This window comes from Castor canadensis, chromosome 14 (assembly GCF_047511655.1).
Source record: "Castor canadensis chromosome 14, mCasCan1.hap1v2, whole genome shotgun sequence".
In the NCBI taxonomy this organism is placed as follows: Eukaryota; Metazoa; Chordata; class Mammalia; order Rodentia; family Castoridae; genus Castor; species Castor canadensis.
Genome location: NC_133399.1, coordinates 109,134,853 through 109,159,444, shown reverse-complemented (window position 1 = coordinate 109,159,444; position 24,592 = coordinate 109,134,853). Strand labels below are relative to the sequence as shown.

Genomic DNA, 24,592 nt, shown 5'->3' with positions numbered 1-24,592 from the left:
CTATGACAGGTCCTTAAAGTTATTTCCATCCCTCCTAGCAGCAGGGCCTAGTATTTAAGTAGACGGCTGTTGGATAGCCAAAGTCCTCCTTTTGAATTTAAACTTCCCCCTAGGTTGGGTGGGGTGTAAACTGTCAGGGCCTGGTTTAGGACAAGTTTTTGAGCTTCGGGCACTAGAAGGCTAACTGCAGTAACTGCTTGAAGACATCCTTGCCATCCCTTGGCTACCTGATCTAATTCTTTACTTAACCAGCCCACTGGTTGGGGAGTGATGCCCTGGAGCTTATTCACCACTCCCAGGGCCAATCCTCCCTTTTCATAGACATATAATTGAAACTTGTCTGGTACTGGGAGACCCAGGGCTGGAGCTTTCATAAGACCCTTTTTTAACTGGTAGAATACACTTTCTGACTTGTCGTCCCACTTAATAAAAGGCTGGGGTTCCTTCTGCACTTCCATAAGAATCTGATATAAAGGCCTGGCTAGGTCTGAATATCCTGGGATCCAATTTCTACAGTATTCTGTCACCACCAAAAAGGCCCTCAATTGTTTTAGTCTTCAGTAGAGGCAATGTCAGGATCAGACAGATCCTATCTTCTCCTAGAGCCCCCATTTCTTTCTCTAGGACAAAACTTAAATATGTAATTCTAGACGGATGCAATTGGGCTTTTTCTTTAGATACTTTTATAACCTCTATCTGCTAGGAAGTTTAGTAAGGATTCAGTGTCTTGTGAAATGACAGGTTCAGTTGGTCCACAGAGGAGGAGGGCACCTACATATTGTAGCAGAGTAGCTTGTGAATATTGCCACTCTGCCAAGTCTTGGGTTAGAGCTAACCCAAAGAGAGATAGGAGCTGTCTCTGAATCCCTGGGGGAGGACAGTCTAGGTGGCCTGTCTAGCCTTTCTTGTGGGGTCCTCAATGACAAAGATGGGTTGACTTTGGGGGTGTAAGGGAATGCAAAAGAAAGCATTCTTTAAGTGCAGGACAGAGTAGTAAGCAGTACCGGAGGTATTTGGGCTAGAAGCATATAGGGATTTGGAACTACAGGGTAGAGAGGCACTACTGCTTCATCGATCAGGCAGAGATCCTAGACTAGCCTCCATTTGTTAGGTCCCTTTCTGACCCTAACAATAGGTGTATTATATGAACTGGAACATTCTATTAGCAGTCACTATCTCTTTAAGTCTTTGATTATGGGAATTAGCCCCTCCTTAACTTTTGGTCTTACAGGATATTGTTTTTGATGGGGAAACTGAGAGGGGTCCTTGAGATGAATAAGGACTGGGACTGCTGTTCTTGCCCATCCCACAGTATGTCCATCTGTCCACACTGTGGAGTCTACTGGTTCCTCTATCGGGGCAAGCAAAAGAACCCCCCCTGGGGGTAAAAGGAACTGTACCCCCAATTTAGATAGAAGGTCTCACCCTAGAAGAGGAGTAGGGGTTTCTGGAACAATTAAAAAGGAGTGACAGAAGTGGAAATCTTCCCATGAGCTGACTAAAGGCTGAATGAAATAATGCTCTAGGGGCTGGCCTGATATGCCCCAAACTGTAATTTTCTTAGAGGTCAGGAAGAGAAAGGAATAGCTAAAATGCTGGCTCTAGTATCAATAAGGAGGCTGACCTTGTGCTTTTCAATAGTGAGTATCACCTGGGGCTCTTCTTGTTTTATGGGGGTCACAGGAGCCTGGACAGGAGGCTCTGGGACTCATCATTGGGTGGGAGGCTCTGGCCTTTGTTCCCTTGGGAACTGAGGACAGTGTGTCTTCCAATGATTTCTCCAGCACATGGGACAGGGTCCCAGAGGTGGCTTCCTCTGGGGGAACTCCCTCTTAAAATGGCCTGCCTGTCTACATTGAAAACATGTCTGTGGGTTTGGACTGTTCCCTGGGAGAACCTCTTGGAGTGCTGCAATCAGAGCCTCCTGCCATTTATCCTTTCTCTTTTCCTTTTCCAGATTTTTTTCTTTTTCTAAGTCCCTATTATAACACACAAATGTGGCTACATGGACCAGTTGTTCTGCATCTCTGTTCCCTTCAGCTGCCAGTTTTTGAAACTTTCTATGACTATCTGGGGATGACTGTGTTAGAAATTTATCTTTTAGGACAATTTCCTCCTCCTGTGACTCTTGTACAATGTTGGTATGCTTTTGTAAAGCATCCTTAAGTCTCTGTAGAAAAGCTACTGGGGTTTCTAAAGGTCCTTCCTATACAGCCATGACTTGAGAGTAATTAAGGGATTTTACCTTGGCCCTCCTCAGACCCTCAAGAATGCAGTGGATGAAGTGGTTATGGATCCATTCATCCTTGTCATTCTCAGGGTCCCACCTTAAGATCATATCTAGGCACTGCCTGATCTCTTGTGAGAACTGGAAATCAGGATTCCCTTTTTGTTATCCCAGTGACTCTGTCTTCCTTCTCCCTCCCCCTCCTCCTCCAAGGGCTGGGTCTGAGATAGGTTTGTAGGGCCACATTTATCTAAGTGATAATCATCCCCAGCTGCTGCTGCCTGATCTAGTACTCACTGTTTCACTAGAGAAGTGAGAGTCAAGATAACAATATCATTACATCCTTCCAGCTCAGCTTAAAATTTTGGTTGACTTCCCTGAATACATGAATGTACTGATCCAGGTTTTCAGTGTAACTTCCTAAATCCCTTCTTAGTTCTTTAAGATCACTTCATCTAAAAGGAACATGAGCCCTGTCCCTTCTGGGAATTAACTGGAGGAGATAGAGTCCTGTGGGATGATGTCAGGGGCATGAGGTAGCTGTGTAAGGAGGAGGGAGAACTGTGGGGGCATTGATCAATTTCCTCAGGGCAGGATATATCCCCTGTGGTTCCCTGGAGATTTTATCTCTGTTACAGGGGAGGCCCCCTTTGACATTGTTGGGAGCCCTTGGGCATCAGATGGTATTTCAGGTCTGGTTCCTCAAGGGAATCGGGGGCTTTTTGCAAAGGGTCACCAGGGTCTGAGTATCTTAGTCTGCATTTACTCAGCCATTCTGGGTGGTCTCTTAGGAAAAAGAAAAGTTGAATATGCAGGACTTCAGTCCATTTTCCCTCCTTTCTACAGAACATATCTAATTGAAGAATGGTATTATAATTAATGTTCTCTCTTTCTGGCCATTTTTCCCAGCCTCCCAGAGGATACTATGGCCAGGCTTGAGTGCAGTAAAACATAAGTTGCTTCCATTGAAGATTTTCTGGATCAAGATCTTTCCAATATTTAAGTTAGCAGGCCAGGGGGGATCCTTCCAGAATCCTGGAAGCTTGATTACCCAACTAAAAAGGGAAGCAAGGGAAAATTGATCACCTTAACAGGAGTTTTCTCCTTTTACCTAGGCATCCCCACATGAGGAGATCTTCTACATGGGAGAGGGCGTCCCTCTTTCCCATGCTCTCCCACCACTGCCACCTGTGGCTAAGATCATGGGGAAGACATTTAGGTACATCCGCTACAGCCACCCGGCTGGCATGATCCTGATCATTTCTTTTCCCTGTTCGCCTGGTTCTCCTCTACCAGCTGAAGGCTTGTAATTTAAAAATAACTCTATCAGTGAGGGGCTCTAAAGCAACTAACAGGGCTTCATGACCAGAGGGAGGACCCTTGTGGAGGCATGGATGAGGACTTTTGAGGAGGCAGACTTTTGTCTCCTGATATACCCCATGAGACATATATTCTCTACAAAATAAGAGGGAGCATCTGAAGGCATTGTTCTTTTGTTGGTGATAACAGACAGAAAAGAAGACCCCTATGGTCTTTATCTCCTTAGGTAGCTCTCAGGTAAAGCACTCTTTTCTCCCCTGAGGGCAGACTACAGGAACCTGCTTAACCAGATCAACCAGATAGCTAACAAAAACAGTTAAGCCCAAGTTAGAGAGTAGCTCTTTTGGGTGTACTCAGTTGAAATGGGGGCTGCAGAAGTGATATGGGAGCTCCTAAGGACATAGTCTAAGAATTAGGTTTTGAACAGGGGGATGTAGGGTTCTTTCCCAGACTCAGCTGTAGAATGAAGCCAAATGCTATCTAAGACAAAGAGGGCAGCCAATCATCCTGATCTACTTAGGAAAGAAGAAGAAGGAAAAGCTGAGTATTAGGGGAAAGAGAGTTCCCAGACTCAATGCACGAGGGATTATTAGCCATCATTGCTCTCCAGGTCAATCCCACCAGAGGCAATACTAGAAGCAAGGGGTGACCTTCACTCTTGGGCCACAAGAACAGTGAAGAAAGTGTAGAGATCTGATTGTCTGTAGCACACAGCTGGAGAAGTTGATACTTAGCCACCTTTGGAGCCTCAGGGTGGGTCAGGAAGTTGCATCTTCAGCCTTCAGGTCCCACCAGGGAGTTGACCTGGCCAGAGCACCACTATAGCTTAAAGAGAAACTTTCCTTTCCACCAGCCATTTTTAGACCTCCTCCTTAGTGGATCAGATCTGAAAGGGAGAGTGTTTAAGGAAGGAGGGAGCCAAGAGTTGAGAGGGGAAAAAAAGCCTCTGTGCACTGAGGTTTTGGCTCTGCCTACATAGCACTGGCAGTCTGGTATAAGCCCCCAGCAAGCCCCTGATTTCTTGGGTTGCCTGTCTTAACAGCCATAGAGGGCTTGGAGTTTTTTTCCCCTAGATTCCTGAGGGAGAAACCCTCCTTAGCAAGAGAGAGAGAAAAAAAGTTGGCCTGAGAATTCCACTATAGCTAAGCCATGGGGTGGGGAGGTCTTCTGGAGAACAGACTCCATTGGAGTGCCAGATGATCATGACCAATTCCTAGGCAGTTCCCTACAGTTTGGCGCAAACTGGACTGACCTCAGGTGAAGAAGTGTCCTTTCACGGTCACCAAGATTGAGGAGCAGGGAAGCTCAGATGGTGGAGGTCCTCATTCCACGCTTAGATGGAAATCAAAGGCAGACTCAAGCAACAAAGGTCAGAAAAGTTTTATTTGCAGAGAATAGAAAGGAAAGGCCACATGGGGTCATGCAGCAGGACCCAGAAACCAGTGGTCCCCTGAGTCAGGTTGGAAATCAGGTTTTATAGCTTTTTATTGTCTGAGGGCAGAGTTTGGTGTGGATGGATGTTGAAGAAGAGGTGTCTGGCATGAACAGATGTTTCTTGGGAAGAAGAAGAGGCATTTTTCCCCCTGGCTAATTATCACCTTTTGGGAACCTGTGGCCCTCCCACAGTCCACCCTTCACATCTTTATTGACCCATATGGCAGGATTTTTCTCTGTTTTAGGCTAAATAATTAGCCTTATAAATATAATATATATATATATATATATATATATATATATATATATATATATACATAAATGTATATATGACCCATTTATTATTATCATTATTGCATTGATAAGGGATAAATACTTATAATACATAACAGGATGTTTTGAACTAGTCATTGAAGAATGGCTAGACCAAATTAGTATCCACAGTGCCTCACATACAATTTTTGTGGTCAGAACACTTAAAATCTACACTTAGCAACTTTCAGGTATGTGATACATTGTTAACTAACTACAATCAAAATGCCCCACAGTAGATCTCTTGAACCTATTCCTCCAGTCTAATTGAAATGTCTTGTCCTTCCCCAACATCTCCCAAATCTTCTTCCCACTTCTTGACTACCTGCTCCCATGAGGTTGACTTTTGTAGATTTCACATATAAGTGTGATTATCCAGGGTCTTCCTGTGCTTCGTTTATTTCACTGAGAATAACATCCACCAGTTCACCCCTGTTATCACAAATGACAGCATTCTCTTCTTTTTAAGAATGAACAATGTGTATATACACATATATAACTACAAATATGTATACAGTACAATTTATCCATTCACCCATCAATTGACACTTTGTTTCTACAACTTGGCTTTTCTGAATAATGCTGTAAAGAAAATGGAAGTGCAAGTATCTCTTCAAGATCCTGATATGTCTGAGAAGAGTTTATACAAAATATATAAGGAACTCATACAACTGAATAGCAAATACTAATAATAACCTGGCTAAAAATTTGTCTAAGGACTTGAATAGATACTTGTCATACAAATGACCAGTGGGTATATGAAAAGATACTCAACATCACAAATCATCAGGTAAATTCAAATTAAAATCACAATTAGATATCACCTCACACCAGTTAGGATGGTTATTATCAAAAAGAAAACCTAAAGATAACAATTGTTGGCAAGGATAAGGAAAATTGGAACTCTTCAGTGTTGCCAATGAGAATGTGAAATGATGTTGCTATGGAAAACAGTATGGAGATTCCTCAAAAAATTGAAAAGAGGACTGTCATATGATTCAATCAAACACCTTCATTTTTGATTGACCTGATATGTAGCACATATGGAAATCAAACCCAGAAGACAGAGAATACAAGGCCCTGAAATTTATGGAAATCTTGGAAAGAGGAACACATCTTCCATAAGGCAAAATAGTGATTTTTGGTGCAACTTTTCTAGATCTCACGGGGTAGCAAGACCCCATTTGCAATCTGGGTGATATGGGTGTGATAAAGTTAACTCTAAGTTACTTCTGGCATATTGTGATTCTGCAGTTTTTGGCTTTCTTTAGTACAATTAAACTTATGTAGAATTAAAAGCTCACTTTGAAATAGATGAATGCCTAAGAAGAAATATAAAGTTGTATATTTTCACAAACATCATGCCACCACTTTACTGATTGATTCTTTCATTGGTTCAATTAAATTGTATGGCTTTGTGCTACAGTGCTAAGAAGGTAAGCCTCACAGGAAACAGACACACTAAATGGGGATAATTTGAGGAGAATTTAAACAGATGTTCTACAAACTTATGGTATAAGGGTACCACAGAGGTTTCTGCAGTACACTGAGCTAATTATGGCAGGGGTACTGCCAATGTTACATCCAGCAGAATAAGATAAAGTCATAATTACCAAAACCCTATGGAGGAGGGCGACCTTTGTAAAGAGGGCCACCTAATAAGAGTTATGGCCCTCAACTAAGGCACACAGCCAGCCTGTGACAAACTCACTTGCATGTGGAATCACAAAAAAATCAAACTCATAAAAATAGAATAGGACAGTGATGATTAGGGCTGTGAGGTAGGGGAAATGAGATGTTGATCAAAGGATAAAAACTTTTAGCTATAAGATAACTGGAAATATATGACATGAGTGGTGATGGATGTGTTTATTTAATTGTGATAATTATTACACTATATATATATATATAATCATGTGTTATACACTGTGAATATATGTAATTTTCATTATGTCACATATCTTAAAATGAAAATTAAAATAAATAAATAAATAAATAAACAAAAGGTGAAATGTGAAGCTACTCTATGATCCAAGCTTTCTACTACCCATGAGAAATGAAATCATGTACCCATACCAAGACTTGCACATGAATATCCATAGAAGCTTTGGCTTTCATAGCAAAATCTGGAAATGATAAATGTCCATCAACAGATAAACATAGATATACATTTATATAGTGTAACCAGCAATAAAAAAAATGAACAACTGATATATATCACAGCATGGGTGAATCCCAAATAATCAGGCTGAGTGAAAGAAACCCAATAAGAAAGAATATATCACGTGCTAGTCCACTCACATAATTCCAAGAAAATACAAACTAATCTATACCATCAGTAGAAAAGTGGTGGCCTAGAGACAAGGCAGTAGAGGAGGAGGATCAGAAGGGAAATATTACAAAAGGCATGAAGAATTGTTAGTAGGAACAAATTATGTCTTTATTTCTAGTTTATGTTTTCAAAAAAGTTCACATATGTCAAAACTTCTCAGATTGTACACTTTAGTTTTTATAGTTTATTATATGTCATTTATACCTCAATAAAGATTTTTTAAATAGTGATAATTATTTTAAATGATCTTGATGTAATATCATTTAGCATTTAAAAACTTATATCATTATAAAAAAGCAGGATACCTAATTATAAGATTTTGTTTATCTCCTTAAGCATACCCTGAGTTTGATCATTATACTTTGTACATGTATGGAATTATCACACTGTACACACTGTAGCCCATAAATTTGTACAACTTAAATAATAATTAAGAAAAATAATATGAAGTTTAAAAATACATAAAACTATTAAGCAACAAACTTGAGCACAGACAAAAATTTAAGAAACACACAGATTGTCTATGAGAGGCAGGGCTTGATTGTAACTTTGCCTTCCTTGTCATTTTTAATCTTTAACAAATTTTTTACACTTTGTATTTTAGTTTATATAGTAACATAAAAACTGAACAACAAAAATTTCATTCATTTGAAAATGAAAAGGTGTATAGTTTTCAGGCTTCCATTAGCACTTTTGGAGAACCCAGGTTGGATAACAGTGCTGTATAGATGAGGAAAATTATCAGACAGGAATGGACTGTCAGTTCATCCCCAGAAGAGTACTGCCAAGTCAGATGCCTTGGGGTGTTCAGCCTAGCATATCTATCTAGAGCACGGCATGCCCCAGACCCAAGATCTTTGCAAGGAGCATAGGCTTAATCTCCCTTTCTTTGTTCTCTGACGGCCAGCATCAGGCACTACCACCAAGAGAAGTACCCACCATGAAGCCTCTCCTCATAGTGTTTATCTTTCTCTTCTTTTGGGATCTGGTGTTGGCAGGTAAGATGGGGATCTTCTTAAGGGAGAAGCTTCATCTAGAAATCAACTACTGTAGGCAACCTTACCAGTGTACTCCTCCAAGGACGCTTTAATTTTCAAAGTGGAAAAGGCATCAGTCAGCTTTGCTGTCAGCTAGACCTGAGCTTGGATCTTGGCTCTCCAAGTTGTTAGCTGAACAAAGCTAAGCTTCTCTGAGACTATTTCTTCACTTACAAAATGGAAATAATCATACCAACGACAAAGACTTGCAAGGATTAAATGGGATAGTGTATAGAATGTGCCTCACATAATGGGAAAATGCCTAGCTCATGGGCATTTATATTTTCACTAGTAATCCATTATATATTCATTAGTAATGTCCCACCAGGATTTGCCTCCATTGTTTTGTCTCTAATTCAAGGACATAGTTAGGTATTACAGTCAAAACCAGCAAACAGTGATGAGACAAGTTATTAGGATTTCTAAGATACTAAAATTACTTAGAGTTTGTTTAATATTTGTAGATCCCTTAGGTATAGAAGGAGACTGGTTTGAAACTGCTTGTTTCAAGAGAATCACTGAGCTTTCTATGATAGAAGAAATTTCTGATCCAACTAGGTAGCAGCTAAGGAGACATGTGCAACAGCATATAATCTCATCTATATCCTTTTCTGACTTTAGAAATCTCATCTCGAGTACTCTCTTCACTGAATCAGTCCAAATCCTTACAATGTAGAGACTCAACTAATTTTCTAGCCTCCCTGAAGTGTTTTCTAGGCAGATGAACCAGATTTTTAGATCATGTGACTCAGTAGTCTAAATTTTATAAATAGGACACAAGCTTCTTGAAAGTATGGAGGGGATCAATTCCTCTATGGTTTTTGGCAATTCACTCATGGCCTCCAGACAAATTTAGTCTATAATATTCCCTTCTAGTGCCTTACACATTTTCATAGCTTGTCATTGCCATAGGAATTTCTTATCTTGTTATATAAACCATTATGCTTCAGCTTCCCAAAAGTATTATACTGTATCCTCTTGAACTTTCATCTTGCCAATTGAATACCTCAATGCATAATGTGAAAGTGCCTGGCTCATGGGAGCTATCATTGTATTTTCATTAGTAGTATCCCATCCTGAAGACTGGCATTCATTCCTTACTTAATTACTAAATATTTAATTATTCACTCATTTTTTAATTCATTCTCAAACCCCACTCTTATCAATAGACAGAATCTTAACTTCGGAATTTTCAGTCTGTAGGACAGCCTTTTTTCCTGTTGGATATAATTATCCAACCACGGCATCATGACTTGGAGAGGGTATGTATTGGCTCAAAACTTCTATGGATGAGCAAATATTGGTTTTATTTTTATTTTAACACCTTCTTTCATTTGAAAATAGAGAAATATTCATATTTAATCATTCTAAGGAGTAACTAAAAGCTTAACTTAAAGGCATTGAGCTACAGTAAGATTTCCCAAATCTTCGGAATTGACTTCACCCTCCTTAAACTGATAAGAGCATTCTATGTTGCAAATACTTCATGGCACTTGTCATGTTTTTTCCTCTCAGAAACACTTTGTGTTTCCTCTCTTTTTGTCTAAGATGAAAATTAAGTGAGGTTAAGATCCAAAGAGACCACCCACAGAGTGGGAGAAAATATTTGCCAGCTATACATCAAAGGACTAATAGCCAGAATATACAGGCAGCTCAAAAAACTAAACTCTCCCAAAATCAATGAACCAATAAAAAAAAGGAGGCAACTGAACTAAACAGAACTTTTTCAAAAGAAGAAATTCAAATGGCCAAAAAACACATGAAAAAATGCTCACCATCTCTAATTATAAAGGAAATGCAAATCAAAACCACACTAAGATTCCATCTCACCCTTGTTAGAATAGCTATCATCCGCGAGAGCACACAAGGGAGGGGTGAGGATAGGTAAGACACCTAAAAAACTAGCTAGCATTTGTTGCCCTTAATGCAGAGAAACTAAAGCAGATACCTTAAAAGCAACTGAGGCCAATAGGAAAAGGGGAACAGGTACTAGAGAAAAGGTTAGATCAAAAGGAATTAACCTAGAAGGTAACACCCACGCACAGGAAATCAATGTGAGTCAATGCCCTGTATAGCTATCCTTATCTCAACCAGCAAAACCCCTTGTTCCTTCCTATCATTGCTTATACTGTCTCTACAACAAAATTAGAGATAAGGGGAAAATAGTTTCTGCTGGGTATTGAGGGGGGGGGAGCGGGAGGGGGTGGAGTGGGTGGTAAGGGAGGGGGTGGGGGCAGGGGGGAGAAATGAACCAAGCCTTGTATGCACATATGAATAATAAAAGAAAAAAAAAAAAAAAGAATAGCTATCATCAAAAACACCAACAACAACAGGTGTCGGCAAGGATGTGGGGGAAAAGGAACCCTCATACACTGCTGGTGGGAATGCAAGCTAGTACAACCACTCTGGAATACAATATGGAGGCTTCTTAAAAAACATACATCTGCCATATGAGCCAGCAATTCCACTCCTAGGGATATACCCAAAGGAATGCAACTCAGGTTACTGCAAAGGCACCTGCACACCCATGTTTTTTGCAGCCCTATTCACAAAATAGCCAAGCTATGGCAACAGCCAAGATGCCCCACCACTGACAAATGTATTAAGAAAAATGTGGTATCTATACACAATGGAATTTTATGCAGCCATGAAGAAGAATGAAATCTTAGCATTTGCAAGTAAATGGACTGAACTCAAGAACATCATCCTGAATGAGGTTAGCCAGGCTCAGAAGACCAAAACTCATATGTTTTCTTTCATATGTGGACTTTAGATCTAGGGCAAATACAGCAATGTTGTTGGACTTGGTCACATGCTAAGGGGAGAGCACATATGGAAGGAATTGGGATAAGTAGGAAACCCAAAACTTGAAAATGTCTGATATTCCCACTGCAGAGGAGCTAATACAGAAACCTTAAAGCAACAGAGGTCAGTATGGGAAGGTGACCAGGAAGTAGTGAAGAGGTCAGGTAGAGACAAATCAATTCTGGTTGTAACACATTTGTACATGAAAGCAATGCTAGGAATCTGTCTGTATAGCTGTCTTTATCTCAACTAGCAAAAATGCTTTGTCTTTCTTATTATTGATTATGTCTTCTCTTCAACAAATTTGGAGAAAAGGACAAAACAGGTTCTGCCTGGAAGCCAGGGGGTTGAAGGGGAGAGGAAGGAGGCGGGGGTGGGGGGCAGAGGGGAGAAATGACCCAAATAATGTATGCACATATGAATACATGAATAAAGAAAAAAATCTATATCATACTCAATACTGTACCTTAACAGTCCCTATTCACAGGATTTATAGAAACTGATTTGAGAATAAATGAGTAAAGAATCAAATATTTAATAATTAAATGAGTATATGGATTGTATTAACTGAATAATTCAAACATACTTCTAAGTTACTGGTTGTCTTAACTCAAACTGCCATAATGAAATACCACAGACTATATGGCTTAAACAAAAGTTATATTCTCACAATTCTGGAAACTTGGAAATCTACAATCAAAGTGCTTGCTGATTCAACTTATGATGAGGGGACTCTTCCTGGCTTGGAAACAGCCATCTTCTCACTGTGTCCTCTACCAGTAAGGGCATCAATCCTGTTGGATTAGGCTGCCTGTCTCATTGGATTAGGTTCTACCATTATGACCTCATTTTACTTAAACTATCTCATAAAGGCTATATCTTCAAGTACATTCACATTGGGAGTTAGGTTTTTAATGACTGACTATTGGGCCAACACAATTCAGTAGATAGGAATGGACAATTCAGTCCATTGATTTTGTTTGCAATTTCAAAATAAATCATCATGACCAATTCTCCTTGGAATCCAGATAGACAAAAATTAAAAGACTTGTCATTCGATACATCTGTAGTGAATTGTCTCTCCACTCATTTTCCAGGTTTGAACCCATTATCATCAGTATTGTATAAGAAATGCTATGGAAATGGTATCTGCAGACTTGAGTGCTATGGAAGTGAAATGCTAGTTGCCTACTGTATGTTTGACCTGGAGTGCTGTATCAAAGGAAACCCTGCACCCTGATATGAGATACCGATAAATGCCAGTTAACTTGAAGAGTCTCATTTCCTCCATTTTTTTACAAAGCCAGGGAACTTGGATAAACTATGACATATTGATGTACCCATGATTATTAGTTTCTCCTATTTCCTTCTAAGCCACCCACCAGAATCTTATGGCACTGGATTTAAAAGGTAAGCTGAAGCCTTCTTGAACTTCTCATTTAAATAACTTTGAATATATTTTCTCTTTTCAAATTGGGATACAATGCTCTCCTTGGTGGTCATTCCTCTCTGTAATCATAGAAAGGATGTTAATTATTCAAAGAGGCTTCAATGAAAACATCTTTTTACACCTAGGTCCTGTCCTACCATATGGAGAAGAGCCGATCTTCCTTGGCCTTCTGACAGTCTGGTGCATCTCTCACATAGACCACACAGGCAAGGCTTAAGTGCCGGCTCACATGATTCTGGACTCAGTCTGAACCTGAAGTTCTTCTTAAAAGAGAGGGAAAGACTCCATCTTGTAATGGGCTGTCATGAGGTCATTTCTCATCCACTCTCCTAGTTTCAGTTAAGTGCAGGACTTTCCAACTCAGCCCTTTAGCGCTCAGCTCTAAGCTGTAAAACTGCCTTGTTATAGTTTAAGGCCAGCTTCTCTGTGGCAAAGAAGCCCACCACCTCCACTGCCCATCCTTGGATGAATGTCCTCCTGTGGGCCTGGGCGCTAACACCATGCAGATCTTGCTTTGCTACATGTATAAGTAATAAAGTGTCTAAATCCATCTGGACTTGTTTTCTTTACCAGCCAATCTTATGAAGATATCACAAGGAAACCTAGAAAGTTCTGTCATGGGCTGGTGGCCTTGCTGGCCTCTGCACTGCTCTGAGCTTCTAACTGGCTGCTCCACACCATCAACCCACATAGAGGTACACAATGGGTTAGTTCCACATGTGCTGTTCGAGATGAAAAGTAGGTTGGCAGAGGAGAGTGGATTCCAATTGTAGACCACTTTTCTTTAGTCTCAGTGCTGGGTGTATATTGGATTCTCTAGTGATTCTGAGAGGATGGGGTTATTCAAATAGCCAATTACTGATCTAGTACAGGGCTGAAGTAACAATGGCTAAGTTCCCAGGCTGAAAATGAGAGTAGTGTCTGCCCACTCAGTCACTGCACCTGGAAAGAGATGAAAGGAAAACTGTGAGTGAGAAAGAATGAGGAGTTCTGTACTCCCAGGCAATGTTGAGCAAATGTGGTGTTGGTATCATTAGGGAGAAAGATACTAAAATTCCAGTACAGTGAGTCCTCCTCTCAAAAGCCAAAGTCTCCTGCGGTGTTTTTAGGGGATGTATAGTAAATGGAATGGGACCAGAGGTGGCCTGGAATAGTGACCCTAATTACTGAGTAGGCAGAGTAAAGAATACATTCAGACAGGGCCCAGAAAAATGGTTATACTGTGAGGAAGGCAGGAATATATGGCCTCGTGACATCCCAGACAGCCTGAGTTGGTCTGTTTTTCATTATTTTAACATAATACCTAAACCTGGGTTGCTTTATAAAGAAAAGAAGTTTGTTTAGCTCACACTTTTAGAAGCTGATCATGTGGCCCTATCCATGTGGCCTCTGGTAAGGGCCTAACAGCAGATGACATTATACCAGGAATATGTGTGGGAGCAAGAGATCTATCAGACAAGAAGTCAGAAAGTAAGTCAAGGGTCCAGACCACTCTTATTACAACTCATTTTCATGAGAACTGCCTATATCCCTTTGAGAGCAGAGTCTTCAATGACCTAACAATCTCCCACTAAGTCCCACCTCTTAAAAGTCCCAGTACATCCAATGACTAAAGCCTCCAACACAAACCACATCCAAACTATAGCACAGCATTAGGCTTGCTTCTCATTTAACTCTTCTACAGTGTATGCAAATTCTCTGCTCACACAGATAAAGAAATCCGAGAATAATCCTGCCTACAGATAATCTGAAGAACAAAATGCAGTGACACTGCTAAAGACCAATTAGAGAGTTGAACCCTAAACCAGAGAGACTGAGTTCTCTCTGTTGGAAGAATCAGTTCTCTGAAATCTGGTTAAGTCCTTCATGGACAAGACTTTCCACTACTACAAGACAGATATGCCAATCCTGCACCACTTCTCCTTACTTTTCCACAAACTTTTAGATTCATGGACTTTGTTGGGAAATGAACTGTTAAAACAACGGAACTGGAAACTCCTTTATTACTTTCAGAGAAAGTGTATATGTTACATGAGCATCCTATAGCTCTGCTATGCTTCTTTAAATGTAGACCTGAAACAGAAATTGACTAACTTTGGTTGATCTCTATACATTGACACATCCAAAAGACATTCTATTCCAAGATCCAAAGCCTTCTTAAGAACAATGTATTAGCTTAGCTACTCAGGAGCAGAGATCAGGAGGATTGTGGTTCAAAGCCAGCCCTGGGCAAATAGTTCACAAGACCGTATCTCAAAAAAACTCATCACAAAAAAGGATTCAAGTGGTAAGAGTGCCTGCCCTGAGTTCAAATCCAATGCAACCAAAAAAAAAAAAGATATATTAACAGACCAGGCATAGTGGCTCAGGCCTGTAACCCGAGCTACTTGGTAGACAGAAATCTAAAAGGATCATAGTTCAAGGAAAGCCCAGACAAAATATTCAGAAGACCCCCTCAACTAATGGTAGGGCATGCTGATGAGCACCTGTTGACCCAGCTGTGCAATATGAGGAATACTGTTCAAGCCACCCAAGCATAAGGCAAGGCAAGACTCTATCTTAAAAATAGTCAATGCAAGAAGGGCTGGCACCATGGCTCAAGAAGTAGAGTGCCTGTCTAGCAAGCATGAGGTTCTGAGTCCAAAAGAAAGTAATTTACCAAATCTCTCAGTAAGGCAGCAAGATGGGGAAGGAGTTTGTCACAATATAAAATAAACTTTCCTCAAACTTCTCGCTGGATCTCAGTCCTTGACATCTCACTCTTCCAGTGGCAGAAAGTGATGTTTAAAATTTGTCTGAGAGTTTAGAATTTGTAATAAAGATTCCAAAAAGCCTCAAGGGCAAGGAAAAAATTCCATATTCAGGGAAACTTATTTTTATTTAGTAAAGCATCTATTTTTCCAGTTTTATTAAGGTATAATTGACAAGTAAAAATGCATATTCAAAGTATAAAATATGACATTTAAGAATGAGAGAACTTCAAATTTCTTCTCTTATCAAATTTTAAATAAACTATGTAGTAATGTCAACTATAATCATTTGGCTTATACCTAGAAGTTTATACACTTTGGCCAATATCTTCTCATTAATCCACCTCCCAACCCCTAGACCTCACCATTCTGCAATCTGCTTCTGTGAAGGGGACTGGTGCTGTCATGAAAGAGATCTTCTGACCAGTGAGAACACAGCAAAAGTCACTGTCTATGAACCAGAAAGTTGACACTCACTGGACATCATATCTGATGTTGGATTTCTCAGCCTCTAGAACTATGAGAAATATCTGCTGTATAGAAGCCACCCTGTCTAAGGCATTTTGATCTGGCAGCCCAAGTGGACAAAGGTAATGATCTGTTTTCTGGGGCTTTGTTGGAAGACCCTGAAGTAACTGCCCCTCTCTAGGTTAGCCAACTAATAAACAGTAAGTAAACAACATGCCCTCAAGCATATTTTTAAAATACAACCAACTAATCCACAAGTACACACTTCAGCCACCTCCTTTGTCAGGATCTCACACTTCAGACCACTATCTACCCTCCTTAATCACCTCATCCAGGCAATTAAGGATAGCCACTATGCTCCAGAGCCAACTGAAATTACTCAAAGTAGCCAATCCAAAACTACCTCATTGCTCCTTCCCATGTAAAACACAGTAAGAAGTTTTGACCATATTCTCTCTTTCTCCCTCTGCTTCCATATTAGTTGCAATGCTTCCCTGTGTACTCCTTCACAATGTGAAATGCCCACCTTTTATTGGGAACTGTGAGTAATAAAACCTTTTCAATGGCAATCACATACCTGTGTTGGCTTCACTATAACTCAAATTTTATAGCACTGAAGACTGGAGGATTCACTGAGGGATCTGAAAGATGCAACCAGGCATTTGTTATTCCTGGAGGCTCCTCAGCAGAATTTCCTGCCTCATCTTTGTTATAATCCAGTTCAGCAAACTTGAAGAGAGGTCACTGAAAAAAATCCAAACTGAAAAGAAAAAGGAAAGTAAAAGAGTAAACATAGCTTTGGAGATATATATATAGATATAGATAGATACAGATATGGATATATATATAGATATAGATGGATATAGATATGGATATATATATAGATCTATAGATATATATCTAGAGAGAGAGAGAGAGAGAGAGAGAACTTTTGGAATACCAGAAAATGAATCAGGAAGAAAAGTTAAATAAAGCTGAAACAAAGCCAGGCATCAGTGGCTCATGCCTATAATCCTAGCTATTCAGGAAGCAGAGATCAGGAGCATCACAATTCAAAGCCAGCCTGGGCAATCACAAAACACTGGGCTGGTGAAGTGGCTCAAGGTGAAAGCCCTGAGTTCAAGCCCCAGTACAGCAAAAAAAAAAAAAAAACTCAAAGAAATAATCACTGAAAAATTCCTAAACCTGGAAAGAAAATAGACAACCAGATCCAGGACACTAAACAAGATGAATTGAAATTAACCTACCTGAGACATAATATAATCAAATTTCAAAAGCCAAAGTCATACAGTTTTAAAAGCAGAAAGAAAAAAAGCAACTTGTTGCACACACCCCCAAAAGACTACCATTTGAGTTTTCAACAGAAACCTTGCAGGCCAAAAAGGGTTTGGATGACATATGCTGAGTGCTGAAAGAAGAGAAACTGTCAATGAACAATACTGTACCTTGGAAGACTGTCCTTAAGAACTGAAAAGGAGATACTTCCTCAGACAAACAAAAACTGACAGAGTTTATCCCTGCTAGACCCACTTTGCAAGAAATGTTAAAGGAAGTTCTTCAAGTTGAAATGAAAGGACATTAAACAGCAGCATAAGTATGAAACTCATTGGTAAAGGTAAATACATAGGCAAAAAACAGAATATTATGGGTAGATTAAGAAAATGTGGTCTATATGCACAATGGAGTATTATTTGGCTATAAAGAAGAATGAAATTATGTTGTTTGCAGGTAAATGGATGGAACTGGAGATCATCAGGTTACTCAAAGTAAGCCAGGTTCAGAAAGACAAAGTTCACACATTTCCTCTCATATGTGGAAGCTAAACCTAAAAGATAAATACATACATAAATACATACGTGATCATATGTTCAGATACATTCTCCCAATATTTATAAATGTTGGGACTGTGCAAGGAGTAGGAGGAGGTGGGAGAGGAAAAGAGAATGACAGTGAATAATGTTGAAATGTATTGCATCTGTGTGTAACGATGGTATAATGAAACATACTAAAAGCTATTGAAAATGGGGGATAATGAACGAGGTTAGTCTGATTAAATTAAGATATAGTCATGTGTGAAATACCACAGTGAACCCCTTTGAACAATGAATATACACTAACAAAATGAAGGACAGGAATATAAAACAAGTCCAATTCAGGTGTGGGCTTTAGTGGGAGGAAGTATGGTGAATGAAGAGGAAAAAAGAGAGAATATGGTCAATGTACTTAACATGCTTGTATGAAAATAAAACAATGAATCCTGTTAAAATTGTTTTAAGAAGGGGGGAGGAGGATTAGGGAGAATGATGCAGGGGGTGAATCTAGCCATGATACGTTATAAACATATAAGGAAATATCACAATGAAATCCCCCTGTACAACTAATATATGCTAATAAAATTTTTTAAAAACAGAATATTGTACTGCTATAACAATGGTAGGAAAATTAATTTAATAATACTATAAAAGTTAATAAAAGAACAATTATAACTAAATTATGTTGATGGAAACAATATATATACATGCAAATTGCAATATCAATAGTATATAATGAAGAGAGATAAAAGTGGAGAGTTCTTACATTCAAAGGCAGTTAAAATGTTATCAACTTAAAATAGACTACTATAATGGGTGATAGTTTATCTAACTCATTTGGTAAACACAAAGAAAATAGCTATAGAAGTTACATAAGAGAAAAACAGAAAGGAATAATATTCTATCAAAACAAAGAGACAATGAATCATAAAAGAAGATGGCAAACAAGAACAAGACAAATGAACTACAAGACTAACAAAATGCCATAGTAAATCCTTCACTATTAATAACTACTTAAATGTAAGTGTATCAAATCCTCAATAAATGATAAGAGGCCTAGTGAAACTCATATCACAAATATCTGAGGTAGAAAAACTAAGCACAGTCTATTTTAGTCCACTGTATCCCACAAATACATATAAACCAAACAAGTTCACTACAGTCAACATTAAAAAAGAAGAAAAGGAAAAGCCCTGTTTATTGGTTGTAATAGGTGAGAAACTGCCCATGTTAACTATTCTCCCACCTGAGCAGGAAACTCAGGATAAAGGTAGCTGATGGCAGAACTGGTATCAAAATCATTGCAAAATGACTTGGCCATTTGTCTAACAATATTTGTCCCTTTACTGGAAGAACCAAAACACTTAGTTCTGTCTCAGGATACAATCACTGCAGGATGGATGTTTCGCCCATCACAACAGCTAGTGTTTGTTTAAAGCTCCAAGCTTTGATAGTGTTCCCTCCTAGAAGCTTTCCATCAAAAGCAATCTAGGCTTCCTTTCCCGATATATTGGAAGCAACATGTCTCTCCTGCAGCCTTATTCTCCCAATAGCCTGTTTAAAGAAGGGCGTTGAATCATTATTAGTTGAATTTTAACCTTGCCTATAATGAGAAGAGTCAATAAAACTTAAGAATAAAAAGAAGAATAGTAGAATAATTCTCTGGTATTGTAAACTAGAACATATTCAACATCTCAATTTAAATGTTTTCAATATGACTTTAACTTCATTATTTTCGACATCAAATGATGAACGTTCCTTAAGAGAGTCCCAAGTAGACAAAGTTAGAAAATTCCAAGAAAAATGGAAAGTCTTGAATAGGCACCTCACAAATAACGATATCTAGCCATTCAATAAATACGTGAAACAGCACTCATCAGTCATCAGTGAAATACAAATTCAATCACCCTATATCATCATTATCCAAACCCCAGAAATTAAAAATCAGAAAACACAAGTTGTAGACCCAGATGAAAAGTGACAGGAACTCTCAGACAATATGGGGAGGTTATGTAAATTCATACAACAAATTTAGAAGATAGGTGTGGAATTACTAGATCTCAGACTATACAAACATCTTCTAAAAGTCCACTTCTGCATTTATACCCACAGAAATGCCTGCTTACCCATTCACTACAATACTCTCAATTTATGAAAGTCCAAAGTAGAAACTACAGATATGATCATATGCCCACACTAGCACATTCAAATGTATAAGCTCCCTTATAATGCTGCACCCCATGAGGATGATAGACCACAATTACAAGAAATGATAAGAATAAATTTCATGAAAATAATGTAAAATAGAAGAAGTCAGACACAAAGAAGTACCTACAGAAACTGGGTGTCCAGCTCAGTGGTGGAGCACTTACCTAGCATGCTTGAGGACCTGGGTTTCACATGCAGTATAATAAAAATTTAAATTTTGAAAAGACAAGTACCTACTGAATAATTCCATTGATATAAAGTTGAAAACAGGTGCCAGGACTCTTCTTTTAGAAGTCTGGGTAGAGACCATCCTTTGTGGACTAATGGCTGGTATGGCACCTGGAATAGTGTAGTATTATTTTCCTGACTCACGTGCTAATTACACAAGTACATGAAGTTTATGAAACTTGTCAAAATGTTTATTTATGATTTTATACACTTTACTAATTGTAAGTTGTGCTTCAAAAAACATTCTTCTTATACTTTTGATAAGTAATAAATTAATAAAAAGAAAAATGCTAAGACAGGGAATTTAATTAGAAAAGTATTTCCATAGCAAAGCCAATGAAGGGAAACACAATACACACAGAAACATTGATTGACTAAAGCCATCATTTTAATAGGGTGGTGCAGTTGAAAGGATCTGGGTTCCAAGAGGAAATCAGCATGAGCCTCTGGATACTCACAACTACTTCCCCACCAGAACAGGTAAATCCTTTTTGTTTATGCAGCACAGATATATGGACTCACAGAAAGTATGGTATATTTCGCTTCCCGAACATTTTACCTTGCAAATACCTTTTGTTCGCCAACATGAAGAAAAGGCTCGTCGTATGTAACTATTTGGTCCACTTTTAACTGCCAACAGAAACAAAAGTTGATGCACAGTTAGTGTCCTGAGGTGTGACCTAGAGACATCCTTCAAAACTTTTTAATAATAAATTCAATATAACCCAAGATAGCCCACACATCTTATTGCTGGATACCTCCTTTCTGATTGCTTCTCATTTTTCAGAGATCTTATTATGAGACCATTAGCTCCCATGGTCCACAATTATATGAATCATTAATCAGTCACATGGAGGTCACAGAGCCCAGCAGATTCAGCTTACAACGGTTCCTATGGAAAGATCATTCAGATGTTGGAGAAGCCCCGAGAGTCTGTATGGCCCCATACCAGGAGACATGCACAGTCTGATTTAGCTACTCAAGGCAATTTACAATTATCAAATTATGGGCATGAAGAAAAAAAGGTCACTGAACTAGAATTTTGGAAGCCCATGGCTCTAGCACTGTATTCCCCAATAATATTCTGTATGAAGTATGCCAAGAGCCTTACTGCCTGCTCTAGCTTAATCACAAGTGTGAAATGGTTTGAAATATCTGAAACACATTCCTAAATCTCTTCCTACTCATTCCTAGACATTAAGACCTAGGTACCTCTGTAAGCCAAGGAGTAAAGGAGGGGTAATAGACAGTTTATGCAGGTGAAGGTGGCCCTGAGTCACCCCAGTTTTGTATGCTAAGACTTATCATTATCTCTACCAGTTGCTCCAATGGAACCATGGATTGGGCCCTTGATGCAAAGGTAACCAATTTGTAAAAATGATTAATGTGGTATAACTAAAGGCAAACTTGTCTGCCATGTGCTCACCAGCCCTAGGGCACCTGTCTGGGGACAAAGGTGTACAGTGGAGACACCATGCAAAGTATCCAGAGATCCTACCACATAAAACAGCAGTGTGTCAATATGATCCTCATTGACATCCTTCTTTTAAATCCTTCACACATGGCTCTTAAGTGATATTTTTTAATATGAAGGTTTGAGGCAGGGGGTAGGAGCTTTCTGCAGACCCCAGAAAACCACAAGCAAAGCAATTTTGAGAACCTCCATCCTAGTAATTTAAGTGGACTCTTAGTATTGTCAAGTTACTTGCTTCTGTCCAGAGAACAGAAATTCTGACTCCTCAAACTGGTGCACATTTTCTGTAAATTAATCAATTTAATAAATTTTAACAACTAGCTCTCTTTGTATATTCTGCTCCACATAATATTTGCCTTGGCTTTTAAATGAGCGAAAAATTACACAGATAGAGGACTTGGTGAAGGAATACGAGCCCTCAAAAAATAGCCTCCCTCCCACTCTGAGTCCTACCTGAGACCTGTAAAGTTCTCATCATTCAGCTCTGCCCCTTTTCTGCTAATATCAGTCCAACCTTCCCCACAAATTTCACAGACTTTCCAGAAAAAATCCAGAGCAAGCTTCTTCTCGGAAGAGAGTCACTCCTGTTGCTGTCCTTGGTGATAGCCCAGAACATCTACTTCTGCTCATGTCCCTCCCTGCTTCAGCTTCCCTGACTCAGTCCTCTTTTGTCTCACTCTTGTAGAACTTCACACCCCTTTTCACTTTGCTGTTCCTAATTTCACTGGCAAAGGAATCCATTTTACCTGGTGGAACATAGGAGAGCATGACAAGCAGTACAAGGACCAACAGTAGGCTCCTCATGGCCAACCCAACCATCAAAGAGGCAGCTGAGGTGCAGGGAAAAGTCACTCTATATGTAGCTTTTGAGAGGTAGGGAGCTGCATGGCTAGTGAACCTTTTGGAACAAGAACATCTGCTTGCTCCATTGAGCAGTTCAATAAATGAAAGGTTTGACTTTGAACATGACATCTTCATCTTCACTACTAAAATACATTTTCTGGGTGCCACTTGTGTGCTAGAAACTGAATTTATGCTATGTAAACAGCCCCAGTTCTAGTAGAATGCTGCATATATATCTTTATATCTTCATTGTACACTCATTTAATAAAATCCTATCTTGGGCACAAAGTCATAAGACTACTTCATGTAGTTGGTAGTGTCTATGATGGTTGTTTTCAATCTCAAACACACACAAAACTCAGGTAGGTATTGTTCTCCCCACCTTAAAACAAAGAATGTGAGTCTTCAGAGGAATAAATAACTTTCCCAAGTTCACATAAGAGAACCCAAGTCTAGTGCATTCCCTTTAGGTGCATTTTTCTAAAGAGAAAAATAAGAGCTACACAGAGAGCATGGACAGCCCATATAATACCACTAACATGAGTCTGGACAGCACACTGAGTCTATAGCCCCTACTGAGCACTGCCATATTTAGGGCACATACAGGGCAGTGTGAAGTATGCACAGAACGTATGTCAAAACCTTCCTTTGAGGGACTAAAGATCAACAGTGATTGTCAGTTTTCAAAGTGTTTAATTTTTACAATTCTATCTGATGTTGTATAAGTAATACAGAACCTAGAATGAGAAAGCCTGAGCTCTGTTCTGTAATCTGTATGCACTAACTTGATGAGCTTTGAATAATGCACTTAGTTCACCTTTCTGAATACCAGAGTTCTCATCTGTAAAGCAGTCCTACCTATATCAAAGACTCATTTTGAGATTAAGTGAGGAAATTCTTGTGAAAATTTTATGATGTGTACATTTAAGACCCATATAACATAAGACATTTAAAACTAGAGGTGATGTTCCTCCAACTAGATAGCAAAGAGTCAGCACTGGAAACCAATTCTTCCATCACTTCACTCTGTCCTGCACTTTATTTACCATGTTAAGATAGATGATAGATAAGTAGGTGGTAGGATAGATAGATAGATAGATAGATAGATAGATAGATAGATCACTTCAGTGGGCTCTTATTTTCCAACTTCAAGATGTGATCTAGTTTAGAGGTCTTTGAAGGACTCATAAAAGAAATGCAGAGCATAAAATAGGAAATAAATAAGAAAGAATGGAAGACATGAGCTTGGAAGAGCCTAAAGGGAAATGATCAAGTAATCACAAGTGCTCCAAGGGACACTCTTAAGGACAATTTTCCAGCATTATGCTCAGTCAGATTTGCTTTCTGCATATGGCTCTGATCTCCCCTTTTCCAACCAATTGCCTTGGCCTCCATCTCAACCCTTCCACTGTGCCCTGCAGAATCCCAGCTCCATTGTAAACATACCTTCTACTTTGTATCTTCTCCCTAGAATGCCCTTTCACCTCTGTATCAATGAAATATTGATACTGCTTCCTGGCACTCTTTGGTGATTGCAGGCTATTTGTCATCATTAGCTTCACAAACCATGAGACAGGCAAGAAGCATTTCACAATCTCCTACTAGCCCCTATACCATCTTCAAATAATACCTGGCATGAAACTGATACTTCACCCCACTCATATTGAATTGGACACCACATCTTACCAATTCTGCCTCCAACTATGTAGTTCATACCCATCCATTTGTATACATCTTCCACTTCTACCACTCAATCCACGCCAACACCATTAGTCCCTAAACTAAGTAAATGGCCTTCTAAATGGCCTGTCATATCATGTTTAGATTTTTATCATTCATCTGCCACTCAGTAAGATGACTTTTATAAAACTGAAATTGAATCACATCTTTGCC

The 24,592-nt window shown here is 39.2% G+C and overlaps 3 protein-coding genes across 5 annotated transcripts in view; 1 reads left to right on the top strand and 2 right to left on the bottom strand.

The window, feature by feature from the left end:
* LOC141416471 (beta-defensin 109-like) overlaps positions 1 to 24,592 on the bottom strand; it is a 187,391-nt gene that overhangs the window by 110,399 nt on the left and 52,400 nt on the right. The window contains exons 2-3 of one of the 3 annotated variants that reach the window (XM_074053460.1): positions 20,953 to 21,012; positions 20,388 to 20,493 (exon numbers count right to left, since the gene is read on the bottom strand). The gene's annotated coding sequence lies outside the window, so the exon portion shown is untranslated. Of the gene's footprint in view, positions 1 to 20,387; positions 20,494 to 20,941; positions 21,013 to 24,592 lie in introns of all 3 variants that reach the window. The other 2 variants (XM_074053458.1, XM_074053459.1) reach the window with 2 other exon arrangements.
* On the top strand, positions 8,566 to 12,707 carry Defb134 (defensin beta 134). The gene is made up of 2 exons (XM_020181785.1): positions 8,566 to 8,623; positions 12,565 to 12,707. Exons 1-2 carry the CDS (start codon positions 8,566 to 8,568, stop codon positions 12,705 to 12,707), a joined length of 201 nt encoding a protein of 66 aa, XP_020037374.1.
* Defb135 (defensin beta 135) lies at positions 20,687 to 22,660 on the bottom strand. The gene is made up of 2 exons (XM_020181783.2): positions 22,603 to 22,660; positions 20,687 to 21,012 (listed from the first exon to the last, which is right to left on the bottom strand). The coding sequence occupies exons 1-2, from the start codon at positions 22,658 to 22,660 to the stop codon at positions 20,843 to 20,845; spliced, it is 228 nt and encodes a 75-aa protein (XP_020037372.1). The 3' UTR covers positions 20,687 to 20,842.